Raw genomic sequence first — 15,000 nt, 5'->3', positions numbered from 1 at the left:
ACACACACACACACACACATATATATATATATATATATATATATATATATATATATATATATATACATTTATATATATAGTATATATTCACATGCGCAGTGTAGGCATGTAAGAGTAAGCAAAAAATAATCCTAATCCAAAAAGTACCTACAAATACCTCTGCTAAGTTAAATGGGGTGGGGGCGGTGTGGGGTGAGTCCAGAGGCGCATATCAGGCCTAGTTTCTCCATTAACGCCTTCGTGGAAGGATTTGAGCTGACAAAAGGTCGGATTAACCCAAATTAGACTAACCCTTACAGATACCTGACAGTTTCCTTATTGAACACAGGATCACCACTCCCTGTATGATCTTACAGGTGGATCTTATAAGCATTCTACCTCCCTCTACTATCCTTCTCACCCGCCTCTAAGGGAAGTGAGTCTACGTTTCCGGAACTCCATTATTTGTCGGACACTATTCACCTATCGTCTAGCTTAAGATATCCTATTCCTTAATGCTGACGTTGGTTAGCCTGACACGTAGGTTTGTCGATGCCAGGCTACAATTTCCTATGCTGTCCTATCTATCCTTTCCAGCCTCTTATCACACTTACCTATACCATCACATTTCTCTCTTGTTTCGTTATATCCTTTCTTCCATATCCAATTCATTCTAATCGTATCTTTCCCATTCATATTTTACACGATCCCAATTTATCTTGTCTTTTGCTGTATCACGCAATCTTGCACTTGTTTGATAAGATATCTTAACCATTCCTGTACTATCTTTTCATATCTTCATTCTTTTCATTCTGTCTTCCCTCATTTTATTCTGTAATTTCCTGTCTCATCCTGTCCAATACAACACCACTGTTTGTTTATTAGTGCCCTGCGCTGTACTCTCCTTTCTTGTTTTATATCCTAGACTATACTCTTTCATCCTATCTTATCCAGATTGTATTTTATCTTATCCTTTCCCGCCATATCCCAGTACATCCTATCTTGTCATCCGTTATCTTGCTCTGTCCTTCTTAAACCGAACGTTTCTTTGTTTGTGTACTTTCCCTGAATTAAAGAAAAATACAAATAATAAATACAGCACTGAACTAAGAACAGGCGAAGGCTACATACCCAATGCCCTTCAGTCTCATGGGCAGTGCAGGTTAAATTGACGTCACTCCCGAAGGGCACAGAGACGTTTCTGATGGACTGATCGTCTTGACAGAAGGACCAACCTGAAATGATAATGATTATAATAATACCTGTTTAACGGCTGGAGACTAGTTTGAATAATACTAACAACAATAATAATAAGACCAATGGAATAATGGGTACTTGTTCAGGGCACGTTCACACCGGCGAAGGTCACGTGTTCGAATCCAGGGACACTAGAACATTTTGTTCAGTTACGTTGTGTCTGTGGTGATCTTAAGGGTGAATTATGTCCGTGGTCATTAGTCGACTGTGGTGGGTTGCAAACAGGTGTGCAGAGCTGACTTAATCCCAAAAGACGGATTTAATAATGATAATATTAATAGCCCTACCAGGAATAAGCTATAATATGAATAACGATCAGTAGCAACTAACACCAGCAATAAAGGATTAAACACAGAAGTAATACAGACGAAAATGGCAACTGGTATTACAAAATCACAAACCACTTGAGTTTGCACAAACCGGAGCTAATTTTCCTACGTGGAAACAGTTTGCCACTGGTAAATTGGAGGTTTTAAGAATATGATACAGCAATCCGTTGATAGTTTACGAAACGTTTCCTTTGTCAGTTGTTGTTGTTGGTGGTGGTGGTGTTTAGAATAGGCACGCATCCATGAACTATGAAAGAGAGAGAGAGATCTTTGAGTAAATGGGGGTCAGTTGCGGTAAACTCTGCGGAATTTTCATGGCCAATTATATATCAACATTGCACCCAGAATCCAAGATCGTGTTCAATGTCCTTATTTACTCCACGGTCTGTTGGTTGTGTTACATGAATAAAAAAAATGTATGATACATGCTCAGTGGGTAGTTTAAGACCTGAAAAATTAATAAAAAGTTAAATTTTGACAATGTCAATATAGTATACAATTTTTTTTTAAATCGTAAAATGTATACAATAAAGAGTTTTTAAATTGTAGACCTTTCAGTATATTCGCTTCAGATATGTGAAAAGCATACAGAATATTTTCCTTATAAAACCTGTGCAATGTTTCTTTCTGTTGATGCAAATACTCTAGATATTTGTTTATTGTATTTAAATTTTAATGCATTTTCCAAAGTTTGGCAAAACGTGTGGAATAAGTAACAATGAAGATATTGTTTGAGGAAATTTGAAGAATCCTTGCTTATTAATCATTGCTTAAGTGATATTAATTCCAAGCTAGGATTTATGCAGGGGAATTTCCATGCCTAATTTATCTCGTGATACTGAGCAAGTTATAATATTTCAAGATTCGCTCGATCCTACTTAACCATTCAAATAATGTAATTCTGTATTCTTAATTACCTATTCAGTTGAGTTTATTTCTTCAGTAATTAGTGTGATAGATTATTGATTTGTAGTATAATTCAGGAAATTCTTTATTGGCTTGATTTCATATTTTTTTCATTTTTGCATTCGGTTTCGGCCTTTGAAAATGACGCGAATTATCCTGGTAGAACAATTTTGAATAAGTATCAGAACAAGAACCAGATATCCTAAAGAGAGTTGTTTCCCTGAATTTCCGTATTCAGCATATGTTCTCTCTCTCTCTCTCTCTCTCTCTCTCTCTCTCTCTCTCTCTCTCTCTCTCTACACACACAGGCATTAGTTTTATGGAAACTGTATGTGCCCAGGAAAGAAGTTACTACTACTACTACTACAACTAATAATAATAATAAGAAGAAGAAGTGATGAAAATGATGAATTGATGATGATGACTGTTATCATCATCATTATTAAAATTCTATTTTTTTCAATATGGGGAAAAACGAGGGTGAAACCAAGAGGAGGAAAATAGCTCCAAATGACGACGAAAGTAACAGAACCACAAAACAAACACTAAACGAGGAATTGAAACGAGAACCATCACTTATCGACGCTCGAACTTTTAAAACGGTAGTCATTAACGCCCGACGTCATTCATTTGTTTCCGCTTACGTAATCTGATTGGCCCTTAACACAGCAATTAAGGGGATGATTGAACCGTCCCCTTAGAGGGCTTTACTGTGTGTCTTACATCACATGACTACCAGGAGAATTCATATCTTTTTTTTATGTAACAGACAAAACCAAAACCTGCTTAACGAACAGTTGAATAATATTGAACATCCAGTATATACTGAAAATTAACGAAAAAAAAAACTCAATACAAAATAACTCACGTAGATTTTTATAGAGAAAGCATACACTGAAAAACTGTATACGATTCGTACAATAAGTTAGAGATGATGAACATTTTCCCAAAAATGTTAGAGAAAAGCTAAACAGATGAATTTTAAATCAAACGTTAAGGAACTTATATAGATGACAAAGATGTATGTATGATATTTGTATTATATATGTAAATATGTTGATAATGACTACAAAACTTGTAGAGCAATTGTAGGCATTAAGAATTTTAGCTCCACTGTCTTGAACTCAATCATTGCAAATTCCTCCATTCACACAATTCCATTTACTTTTTAAAAGATTCCCTTACTTTTAGCAATAAATATAACGAGGTCCACGATTCGAGAAATTATCTTATGATTAAATAATGAGTTTTATCTTCAAATGCAACTTTCTTTAAGTAAAAAATATAAAAATCTATTGTCATTCGACCTCTCTTCTTGAAAGATTCAGTTCTGGAATTAGATGTATATTTTGTTCGTTCCCTAATAGTTATGCAGCTGCGTGTCTGCGATGTAATGTATTCATTGATAGTAAATCCCAGATCCAGGGAAGTTGCAAACCGACCTGAAACTCTGGTTAAAGAACCTTCATTCTGTTGCTTTAAACTTAAAGGAAATGGACGACGGCAAGGGTTAAGGTGAAGTACGTGCAAGACCCGTAAAATATTAATGTCATATGGAAGAATTATTGTGGAAAAATTGTTTTTAAAATGTTGTCATTATTATTATTATTATTATTATTTTTTTTTTTTTTTTTTTTTTTTTTTTGCTCTATCACAGTCCTCCAATTCGACTGGGTGGTATTTAAAGTGTGGGGTTCCGGGTTGCATCCTGCCTCCTTAGGAGTCCGTCACTTTTCTTACTATGTGGGCCGTTTCTAGGAGCATACTATTCGGCATGAGTCCTGTAGCTATTTCAGCCTCTAGTTTTTCTAGATTCCTTTTCAGAGCTCTTGGGATCGTGCCTAGTGTTCCTATGATTATGTGCACAATTTCCACTGACATATCCCATATCCTTCTTATTTCTATTTTCGAGTCTTGACACTTATCCATTATTTCCCTTCTGTCTCTTCAACTCTGGTGTCCCATGGTATTGCGACATCATTTGAGTAATACTTTTTGATTTTGTCAATCAATGTCACGTCTGGTCTATTTTTACGTATAACCCTATCTGTTCTGATACCATAGTCCCAGAGGATCTTTGCCTGATCGTTTTCTATCACTCCTTCAGGTTAGTGCTCGTATAACTTATTACTGCAAGGTTGCTGGTGTTTCTTGCACAGTCTCCAGTGGAGGACTTATGCCACTGAATCATGCCTCTTTTTGTACTGGTTCTGTGCAAGTGCCGGACATTCGCTTGCTATGTGGTCTATGGTCTCGTTTTCATATTGCACTTCCTGCATATGGGTGAGATGTTATTTCCATCTATCGTTTTTTGAACATATCTAGCTCTTAGGGCCTGATCTTGTGCCGATGTTATCATTCCTTCTGTTCCCTTCTTGAGCTCTCCCCTCTGTCTCCATTGCCATTTTTTCATCGCTGGCCAGTCCTTTAGTCTGTCTCATGTATTGTCCATGCATTGGTTTGTTGTGCCATTCCTCTGTTCTCTTTGTCATTCTCCTGTCTCTGTATATTTCTGGGACTTCGTCTATTTTTATCAGTCCTTTCCATGCACTCGTGAGCCTCTCGTCTTCATTGGTTTTCAGATATTGCCCCAGTGCTCTGTTGTTGATGTTAAAGCAAGTCCTCTATGCTTAGTAGTCCTCTCCTTCCTTCCTTTCGTGTTGTGTATAGTCTGTCTGTATTTGCTCTTGGGTGTAGTGCTTTATATATTGTCATATGTTTCCTAGTTTTCTGGTTTATGCTGCGGAGTTCTGCCTTCGTCCATTCCACTACTCCTGCGCTGTATCTGATTACTGGTACTGCCCATGTGTTTATGGCTTTTATCATATTTCCGGCGATGAGTTAGTTTTGACTTGAGCATCGCCCTAAGTCTCTGCATATATTCTTTCCTGATCGTGTCCTTCATCTCTTGGTGTTTGATATCCTCTCCTTCCATTATTCCCAGGTATTTGTATCCTGTCTTATCTATGTGTTTGATGTTCCCATCTGGTAGCTCTGTCCCTTCAGTCCTTGTTACTTTGCCCTTTTGTATGTTGACCAAGGCACATTTTTCTATTCCAACTCCACCCTGCTGTCCCCAGATACAATCCTTACAGTCTGGATTAGGGTATCTATTTCCTTGATGCTCCTACCTCACAGCTTGATGTCGTCCATGAACATCAGATGGTTAATTCTGTTGCCTCTTTTCTTGAGTTGGTACCCAGCATCCATATTATGATTATTATTATTATTATTATTATTATTATTATTATTATTATTATTATTATTATTATCGACATGTATTAAAACGTGTCTTAGTAGGGTCGAAAACATGTATTTAGTGTGATTAAACACTAAATTTGAAAATGTTATATCTGGAAATATCCATTCTTTGTTTAAAAACAATTTAGAAATTCTGTACTTGCACATATTTCATTCCTTACTTTGAATAAGTCCCTTTGAATAGAGACATTTTATGCGTTACTTTGAAAGTTCACTCAGACAAGCAGTATTTCATTCTTTACTTAGAAAACTCCCTTACATTAATAATAATTATTCGTTACTTCGTCAGCATAAAATTGGCACGCTCTAAATCAATACCAAACAAATCTTCCCGTGAGATTTATATGAATTGTTTCTCATTATGACATAATATTTTATTTATAAGAAAACTATTTTGGCACGCCTTTAAAGTTTTTCACTGTATGTTCCGAGGATTATAAAACATTCTGTGATGTTTTATAATCTTAAGTTGCATTTCCGTTGCACATATCTTAGAAATAGCTTTGAAATTATAAAGCGAATTCATACTCATATATGTATATATATATATATATATATATATATATATATATATATATATATATATATATATATATATATATATATATATATATATATATATATATATATATATATATATATATATATATATATATATATATATATATATATGCGATTTGCTCCACAGGGAAATTGAGGGAAGTGCTTACTGAAAAGTGTTTGTATTCAAACTAGCAATAATGAGAACTTCAATGGCAATACAGTAATTTACAAAACATATTACCCAACAACAATATAATATTAACACGCACATGTTTATTCTTTGACGATCATTATGTAGTGTGAAGAATGGTGTTCCCCTTGTTTTTTGTTTAATTTTTCTCTATATGTTACGATGTATGTTTTGCCTTCTGTGTACTTTAGTCAATAAAAGCTCTTGAAATAGAAGATTAAAAGTATTATATTTATATATATATATATATATATATATATATATATATATATATATATATATATATATATATATATATATATGCATGTGTGTACATATGCATATACTACATGTATATATACTTTGGGAATATTAAAGAAGGGGAAATATAAGTGATAAATGGATCGGTATCTGATTGCTTCGAACACTCGACAGTACCCACCAACGACTCCAATCGAAGCTCAAAACCATTGAGCCTTCATGAGAGGTATAAGTTGAGGCTGAATCTACCGTGCTTTTTTTTACCCGTCAAGAGCGGGAAATTGTAATTAGCGTCGGCATCAACCTACGTCCACCGTGATGAGCTGAGTGACATTAGTCCATTTCCTAATATTCGGGTGTTTCCAGAGATAAGCAACACATGAGTCGCTGCTGTGTTCATAAGTTATCCCCTGAATCGTGGATGAACCTTGGTGCAGAAAAATTGCACGATATCAGTCTCTTACAATTACAAAGAAGGTTCAACAGCAGCACATCGGACCCAGCTACGCATAGCCTATACTGTGCCATTCAGACCAATCTTGCTTGCACTCTCGATGTAAAGGCCCTCCTTTTCCAGTGTCTTTTTCACACCCACCTTCCAACCCTTTCTTGATCTTCCTCTGCTCTTCCCATCTTAACACTTCGGAATTATAAAATCTTTACACCAAGCCTTCGTCTTCCATTATTTCCACACGACCAAACTATCTCAAAACACTCTGGCCAGTTTTATCACCTAACCTAATTTATGTAGTTTTCTCTACAAATTCTTTGCCATTTCAGTTCTTCTTATGCCACATGCACTACCCAAATATTTCATTTCAACCAGTTAAACGTTTTTTGTCATTTGTAGTTAATAACCGCACTAGCTTCCATAGAGGAGAGTTGGCTCAACTGTCCTTTCATACATTTCAAACTTAGCTTCCACAGATAATTTAGGTTTCTTCCCTATCTTCTGCACACATCCTGCTACATTTTTTTGCTTCACCTATTCGGTGACTCACGTCTTTTCTCATCCTGTCATCCGTTATATTTACTCACAGGTATTTTTATCCGGATGATCTGCTTCCATCCTTCCAGCATCCATATGATCATTCATTTCTCTCGGTTTCCACTGACCGTCACAACGTTCTTCTCAAATTTCTCCTCTTTCAGAAATTCTCAGACTTTCTCACAACTTCTACAGTTTTCCTTTTACTAACCGCAATACCTGTAAACATCAACCATTCCACACTCCATCCACTTGCATCTACATCTACCATCTACTGTCCTTTCTCAGACTCCTCGTTTGCCTTCATCTATAAAGATATTGGATAGCAATTGAAACATACAACACTTATGTCGCAGACAAGGTAGATCGTGGATGAACCCCTTTGTAAACTTATGCAGAGAATAATATCTAGCTATCTGCATGTACACACACACACACACACACACACACACACACACACACACACACACATATATATATATATATATATATATATATATATATATATATATATATATCAAGTATAAAAGGTCCATTAAAATACTCTGGTTTAAAGCTAAGGACTATTTTTCGGTGGACGAACTAAGCTCTAAGCTAGCCCCCCGAAATATAGTCCTTAGCTTTAAACCAGAGTGTTTTAATGGACCTTTTATACTTGACACGTATCCTGTTTTAACATAAGAATTTATTACCACATATACATATGTATATGTATGTGTGTTTATAATCAAGTATTAAGATCAAAATTTTCCAGAATCCCATTATTGAAAACAACCTAAAAGACTACTACCCGTTTGTTTAAACAGGGTAAACTTGAATGAACTCTGAAAAACAAAGCGCTCTGTCTTCATGAGATGAAACAACGACCTTAAATTACATAAGAGGAATCACGTTTAGCGGACGATGCTCTTGAAGACATGTGTCTGGCGCATGTGGGCCGCGGTGACGTCCAACAGCGTCATTTTATGTAAACAAGTGCCATCTGCAATGGGCAGTTTTGCCCTTTAGAGTCTGGACATGTTTGTCCCTACAATAATAATCATTATAATGATATTAATAATGGTATTCTGATACCGTTACAGTTGTCCAGTATTCTACTACTAGAGACGATTCAAATCTTTAAAATTATAATAACAGTTACCAGCGTTACCTTGTAAGACGCATTTGCTGCTATGCAGATACCTTTGTATGTGAGGAATTGATTCCATAAATTATTGTGAAGGAGGGAATGTAATTCATAAATTCATGGTTACTTTCATTTTCACTTTATTGCCTTTTTCCAAAACCCTGATAATAAAGTGGTTTTCTTTCTGTCTCCTTCTGATTTCTTTCACTTCCAAATTATTCATTAAATTGTTCGAACTTGAATCTCTGCAAAAGAAACAAGCAGTTCTAGAATAGAAAATTAGTTGGAGATGGATGGACTTATTTTCAGTGAGTTTGTGCCTATGTGTTCTAGTGGGTGCGACTTACATTATATTATCATAATATTATGCATTTGTGAAAATTGCTAAATATTTTGAGATATGAAATCTCTAATCGTGGAATTTCATTGCACTTTTATTTATCTTCTTCTGCTGATTGGCGAGGCCTCTGTAGCTGACTAAATCAAAATAGTAATTAGTTTAATTTTATAATTACATTTTGTTAATATTTCAAATAACTTCATCTTCTTATGTTAAGAAACAGTTGGGATTTACATGCTGTGAAGTGTGCGGTCCTGTCGTATCTAATATGCTAAATATTATTCGCATAAGATATATTATATATATATATATATATTATATAATATATATATATATATATATATATATATATATATATATATATAGATAGATAGATAGATAGATAGATACAGAGGAGAGAGAGAGAGAGTTACTCTCTTAGCCCCTACTAAAACAATCTGTTATTGCATGGCTTTCGTGAGATTTACTGAAGTACATCGCCAGTCGTAGGAAAATAAGCTTAAAAAGGTAGCGCATGAAAAATAGATAAAAGGGTTAGATGTAAGTAAGTTTTTTTTTTTTCGAAAATAAATTCATTTTATATAGAAGTCACTGACATGGGTAGTTCCACATAGATCAAGTTCGGCCTGGGTAACAGAGGTGTTTATGGACTCGTGTGAAATATCGCCTTAATATAGAGAGGTTTGTTAACATTCCTTATTCGGGAAGATAATGGTACTTTGAATGACATAAACTGTGGATCCTCGCGTTCTCAACTTCCACATACATATGGGATATGGAGGTCAAACGCTGGAACACTAGAAGTCAAATGGAAGTTCGAAATATTATTATTATTATTATTATTATTATTATTATTATTATTATTATTATTATTATTATTATTATTATTATTATTATTATTCAGAAGTTGAAAGATATTCGTACGGAACCAGACCACAGGAGCCATTGATTCGAAAGTCAATCTTCCAAAGAACATGGCGTTCATTAGGAAGAAGTAAGAGAAGGTAAAAGGAAATACAGAAGAAGAGATCTCTCTCATATTGGAAAATGCAAAATAAACTTACGAATTACTAAATAAAAATGCATTAGAATGCAAGGCGAATGGTATTAGAGTAGTAATGCACTGCATCTTCGCTTAAACTTTTGATGTTACAATGGAACGACATCGTCACACGATTGTAACAACATTCTAACGAACTCGTAACGAAGCTAATAAAAACAGATTTTCTTGAGTATTTGCGTCTAAAATTAATTGCCGATGACCTCTGTTATTCGATGACGCCAGTTTGATAGTACTCGATAAAAATTCACTCCTTGAGCAGCACGTTGGATGCGAACCACGCCTCTCCTCGCGGTGGTGACGTCATGAACCAGTTACGAAGGGAGGGGTCATGCCGGAAACAGCATTGAGATGCTTCAGTCGTCAGAATTTATTAAGAGAAATCATTTCGAAGAAAAGCAGTCTAATGGACATCCGTCTGGAGAAACGTGTTCTGTATAAATAATTAATAAATTATATGGTTTCTTTGGTTTTGTCACTGGAACCAACGCCTATTATTATTATTATATTATTATTATTATTATTATTATTATTATTATTATTATTATTATTATTATTATTATTATTATTATTATTATTATTCAGAAGATGACTAGGGGAAACGTCTTTTATTGGGTGAATTCAGCTATGAATAATAAGTTAAGGCATGTGTATATATATATATATATATATATATATATATATATATTATGTATATATATATATTAAGAATATACTGTTTCTGTTTACCTATCATCATCTATTTCTTACTCATACACCCGTACACACAACTCTCTCTCTCTTTCTATATATACAAATATATATATATATATATATATATATATATATATATAGATATATATATATATTTGTATATGTAGAGAGAGAGAGAGAGAGTTGTGTACGGGTGTATGAGTAAGAAATAGCTGACGATATGTAAACAAAAAAAACAGTATATTCTTAATAATATATATATATATATAATATTATATATATATATATATTAATATATATATAATATATATAATACATACATACCTTAACTTATTATTCACAGCTGAAATTCACCGAATAAAACGAATAAAAGACGTTTCCCCTTGTCATCTTCTGAATAATAATGATAATAATAATAATAATAATAATAATAATAATAATCAATAAGAATAATAAATAATAATATATTAATAATAATAGGCGTTGGTTCCAGTGACAAAAAGAAACCATATAATTTATTTATTTATTTATATAGAACACGTTTCTCCAGATGGATGTCCATTAGACTGCTTTTCTTCGAAATGATTTTTCATAATAAATTCTGACGACTGAAGAGTTGTGTGTACGGGTGTACGAGTTAATTTTATACATGTAAAAATACACAACTTTGTTGTCGGGATGACAAATATGTACAGTCATACACATAAATTTCTGGTTGTCTTCCTCTCGAATTTTCGTCAGATTTCCCGTTTTTTCATGTTTAGAACTATTACCGCACACTTTCTCTCTGTCTCATATTATTATATATATATAATATATATATATATATATATTATTATTATATATATATATAAATATATATAGATATATATATATACATCGAGCTACAAATGTCCTTTAATATCTAATTCACTCTACCTCGGAATTAATATATTTTCATATATGCTTAACCGAAGGGGAATTTTTATTAGGCGATAATAGAATTGTCGGCACAGAGGGCGCGAACCCAGGACACCATACAAATCCAGGAACGTCAAAAGCTTTACTGACGTTCCTGGATTTGTATGGTGTCCTGGGTTCGCGCCTCGGTGCCGACAATTCTATTATCGCCTAATAAAATTCCCCTTCGGTTAAGCATATATGAAAATATATTAATTCCGAGGTAGAGTGAATTAGATATTAAAGGACATTTGTAGCTCGATGTATGTATATGAATAACGGTAATGTGATATGACATATATATATATATATATATATATATATATATATATATATATATATTATATATATATATATGTAATGTATGTATGTATATATATAGTCTTATCATATCACTGTGATTCATATATACTCATTGAGCTACAAATCTCTTTTGATATTTAATTCACTTTACCTCCTAATTAATATATTTTCATATGTGTTAACCAAAGGGGAAATTTTAGTTGATAAGAAATTCATCGGCTTATGGGCGCAAACCATGGAACCAAGCGCTTCACTGTACAGCTATGCTCATAACTGATACTACATGATTGCATATGATTTCGTTCAAAATTCAGTAAATGGCAACCTAACATGCTCCATATTTATTTATTATTTCGATGCGACAACACGATTATTGCGTACAATAAGGCCGTAATATGTTCCATGAGAGTGAATTCTGTCATATATTTCAAAACTGTAACAAAATGTCAGGTGAACCAAATTTCAGAATAAACACTTACAAAATATTTCCAGAACTTTCGTTCACTCATCACTGATTCCTTTAACCTAAACGAAGTCGTCATGAAACATCAGTTCAATTGTTAAATAAAAAAACGAAAAATTTTTTCATAACATTAATATTGCTTCCAAATCCATCATAAAATTTGAAATGGTCCTATTTGACTGTTTTTACGCCTAAACGGTGAAAAAAACGTAAATATGCCAATACAAAAGTAGAATGCACCCACTGATATCAACGTGTGAGTGGAGCAGTGTAACAAGAACCACCTGGTGTAATATACGTAAGTCTACAATGAGTAGCGACAATTAAATTATCTTGAAAACACTTATTTTATGTTTGTTAGAGGAATATTTGGATTTTCATACAAATAAAATCTTAACCAATTAAAAAATGATGGCTTACTAGCAAATATTCACCTAGGCAATTATTCGTTTGTCAAATCCAAGATTTTGTTCCTAGGCCTAGGTCTGTTAGGTTTTTATATTTTACGCTTAGCATTCACATCTCATATTAACAGCTTTTGGCCAGAAAGCAAATGAGGTTATCTACACATTCTTGCACTCCAAGTTTCCCTATGAAAGAATAAAGTATACACCAAAAGCGAGCAGAAGGACTTTTAAGAAAATAATATTTTAAGGCAACTAAAAAACGAGTGTTCCATTAATAGACATCTCCATATAATCGAAATCATCATTATCTTTTATTCCTCAAAAAGCAGGTAATCGCTACAAATAAATTCATTAGTAACTGATTACAACTCAGAAGGCTTAGATAACTTTTTAGACCTATAGAAATCAGCTTGCAACATACAGGCAGCTTAAACACAGCTTAAAACTTCAACATTCAAATAAAATTTGTTGTAATTCATATTCCTATTTTGAAAAGTTGTTGTGATGACTGTTGAGCTTATTAGGTCTACTGTTATATTGCTGTAGAGGTAGTTATGTTGACCAGCCCGAGGAGCATATTAAGTCCGCTGTCATTGGCGGCGCCGCTAACCTTATCACACCGAACTTTGAACTTAGCAATGTGAAGAAAAAAAAAATCAGTTCAAATCACACAGATTACGAATTATAGCAATGCATGTAAGGAATCATAGCTATATAACCATAAGGAAAATAGTGCTAGCTGTGAATTCGCAAATTTTTCGACACGTATGACATTAGAAAATAAAATAAAAGTTCAACTTACTTGGCAGCGTCACATTGAGTCTGAGAATCTGGACGATACAAAAAGAATCGTGTCGCATCAGATTTGAGCATCACTGTGCATCCAGAATTTTTGGTTCCGTGGTTTGCGCCCATGGGCCGACAAATTTCTTATCAACTAAAAGTCCCCTTCAGTTAACATATATGAAAGCATATAAATTCCGAGGTAGAGCGAATTAGATATTAAAGGACATAAGTAGTCTAATGCGTTTATATATAATATATATATATATATATATATATATATATATATATATATATATATATATATATAAACGCATTAGGCTACAAATGTCCTTTAATATCTAATTCGCTCTACTTCGGAATATATATATACACATACATACATACATACTACATACATACATACAACATACATACATACAGGCACGTCTACTTCCAGACGGGGTTTGTTACATCGATAAACAATCGGTATATATATATATATAATATATATATATATATGGGGATACAATCCACATGAAGTAAATTTCTCTTGTAATATGAAATATATAGTTGTAAAGGATTAGAGTTTGACCATCAACGTGGTTGTTCACTAGTGAACAAGACCAATTTGATGGTCGAAAGCTAATCCTTTAAGAATATATATTTCATATACAAGAGAAATTTACTTCATTGTGGATTGTATCCCCTACTTAGAGGTACGACATAGTACCTGGCTTCTATCATATATATATAATATATATATATATATATATATATATATATATAAGGATTACTTTATAAATACACATGAGCGTGTAAAATATATTCTTTACGATATTCTCTAAATTTAGTTAAACTAGATGTATATGAGTGATATATATATATTATATACATACATACATATATATATATATATATATATATATATATATATATATATATATATATATATATATATATATATATATATATATATATATATAAAGCGCAAATTATACCCTGAATATAGAATCATCCTCCCTATATCCTCATTTCCGTTTTATGTAAACAATGTACATTAAGCTCCCAACTTTTCTCCTGAGGGACACAGGTGCGAAATTTTTAGAAGTGACGAGGCAAATGGGGCTAGGGAGTGTCCTGCATTCCTTGGCATCCGCGGTAGAAGAAGCAATCCCCGCCCCCCCCCCCCCCCTCTCCTCTCTCTCTCTCTC

The 15,000-nt window shown here is 33.4% G+C and overlaps 1 protein-coding gene across 1 annotated transcript in view; it reads right to left on the bottom strand.

Moving 5' to 3' along the window:
- Positions 1-15,000, bottom strand: part of LOC135213608 (protein amalgam-like) — a 38,310-nt gene that overhangs the window by 8,817 nt on the left and 14,493 nt on the right. Inside the window, exon 2 of the mRNA XM_064247633.1 lies at positions 1,111-1,214. Coding sequence (XP_064103703.1) covers positions 1,111-1,214 — 104 coding nt within the window. The remainder of the gene's footprint in view (positions 1-1,110; positions 1,215-15,000) is intronic.

This window comes from Macrobrachium nipponense, chromosome 43 (genome assembly GCF_015104395.2).
Source record: "Macrobrachium nipponense isolate FS-2020 chromosome 43, ASM1510439v2, whole genome shotgun sequence".
In the NCBI taxonomy this organism is placed as follows: Eukaryota; Metazoa; Arthropoda; class Malacostraca; order Decapoda; family Palaemonidae; genus Macrobrachium; species Macrobrachium nipponense.
This window is presented reverse-complemented; position numbering and strand designations above follow the sequence as displayed.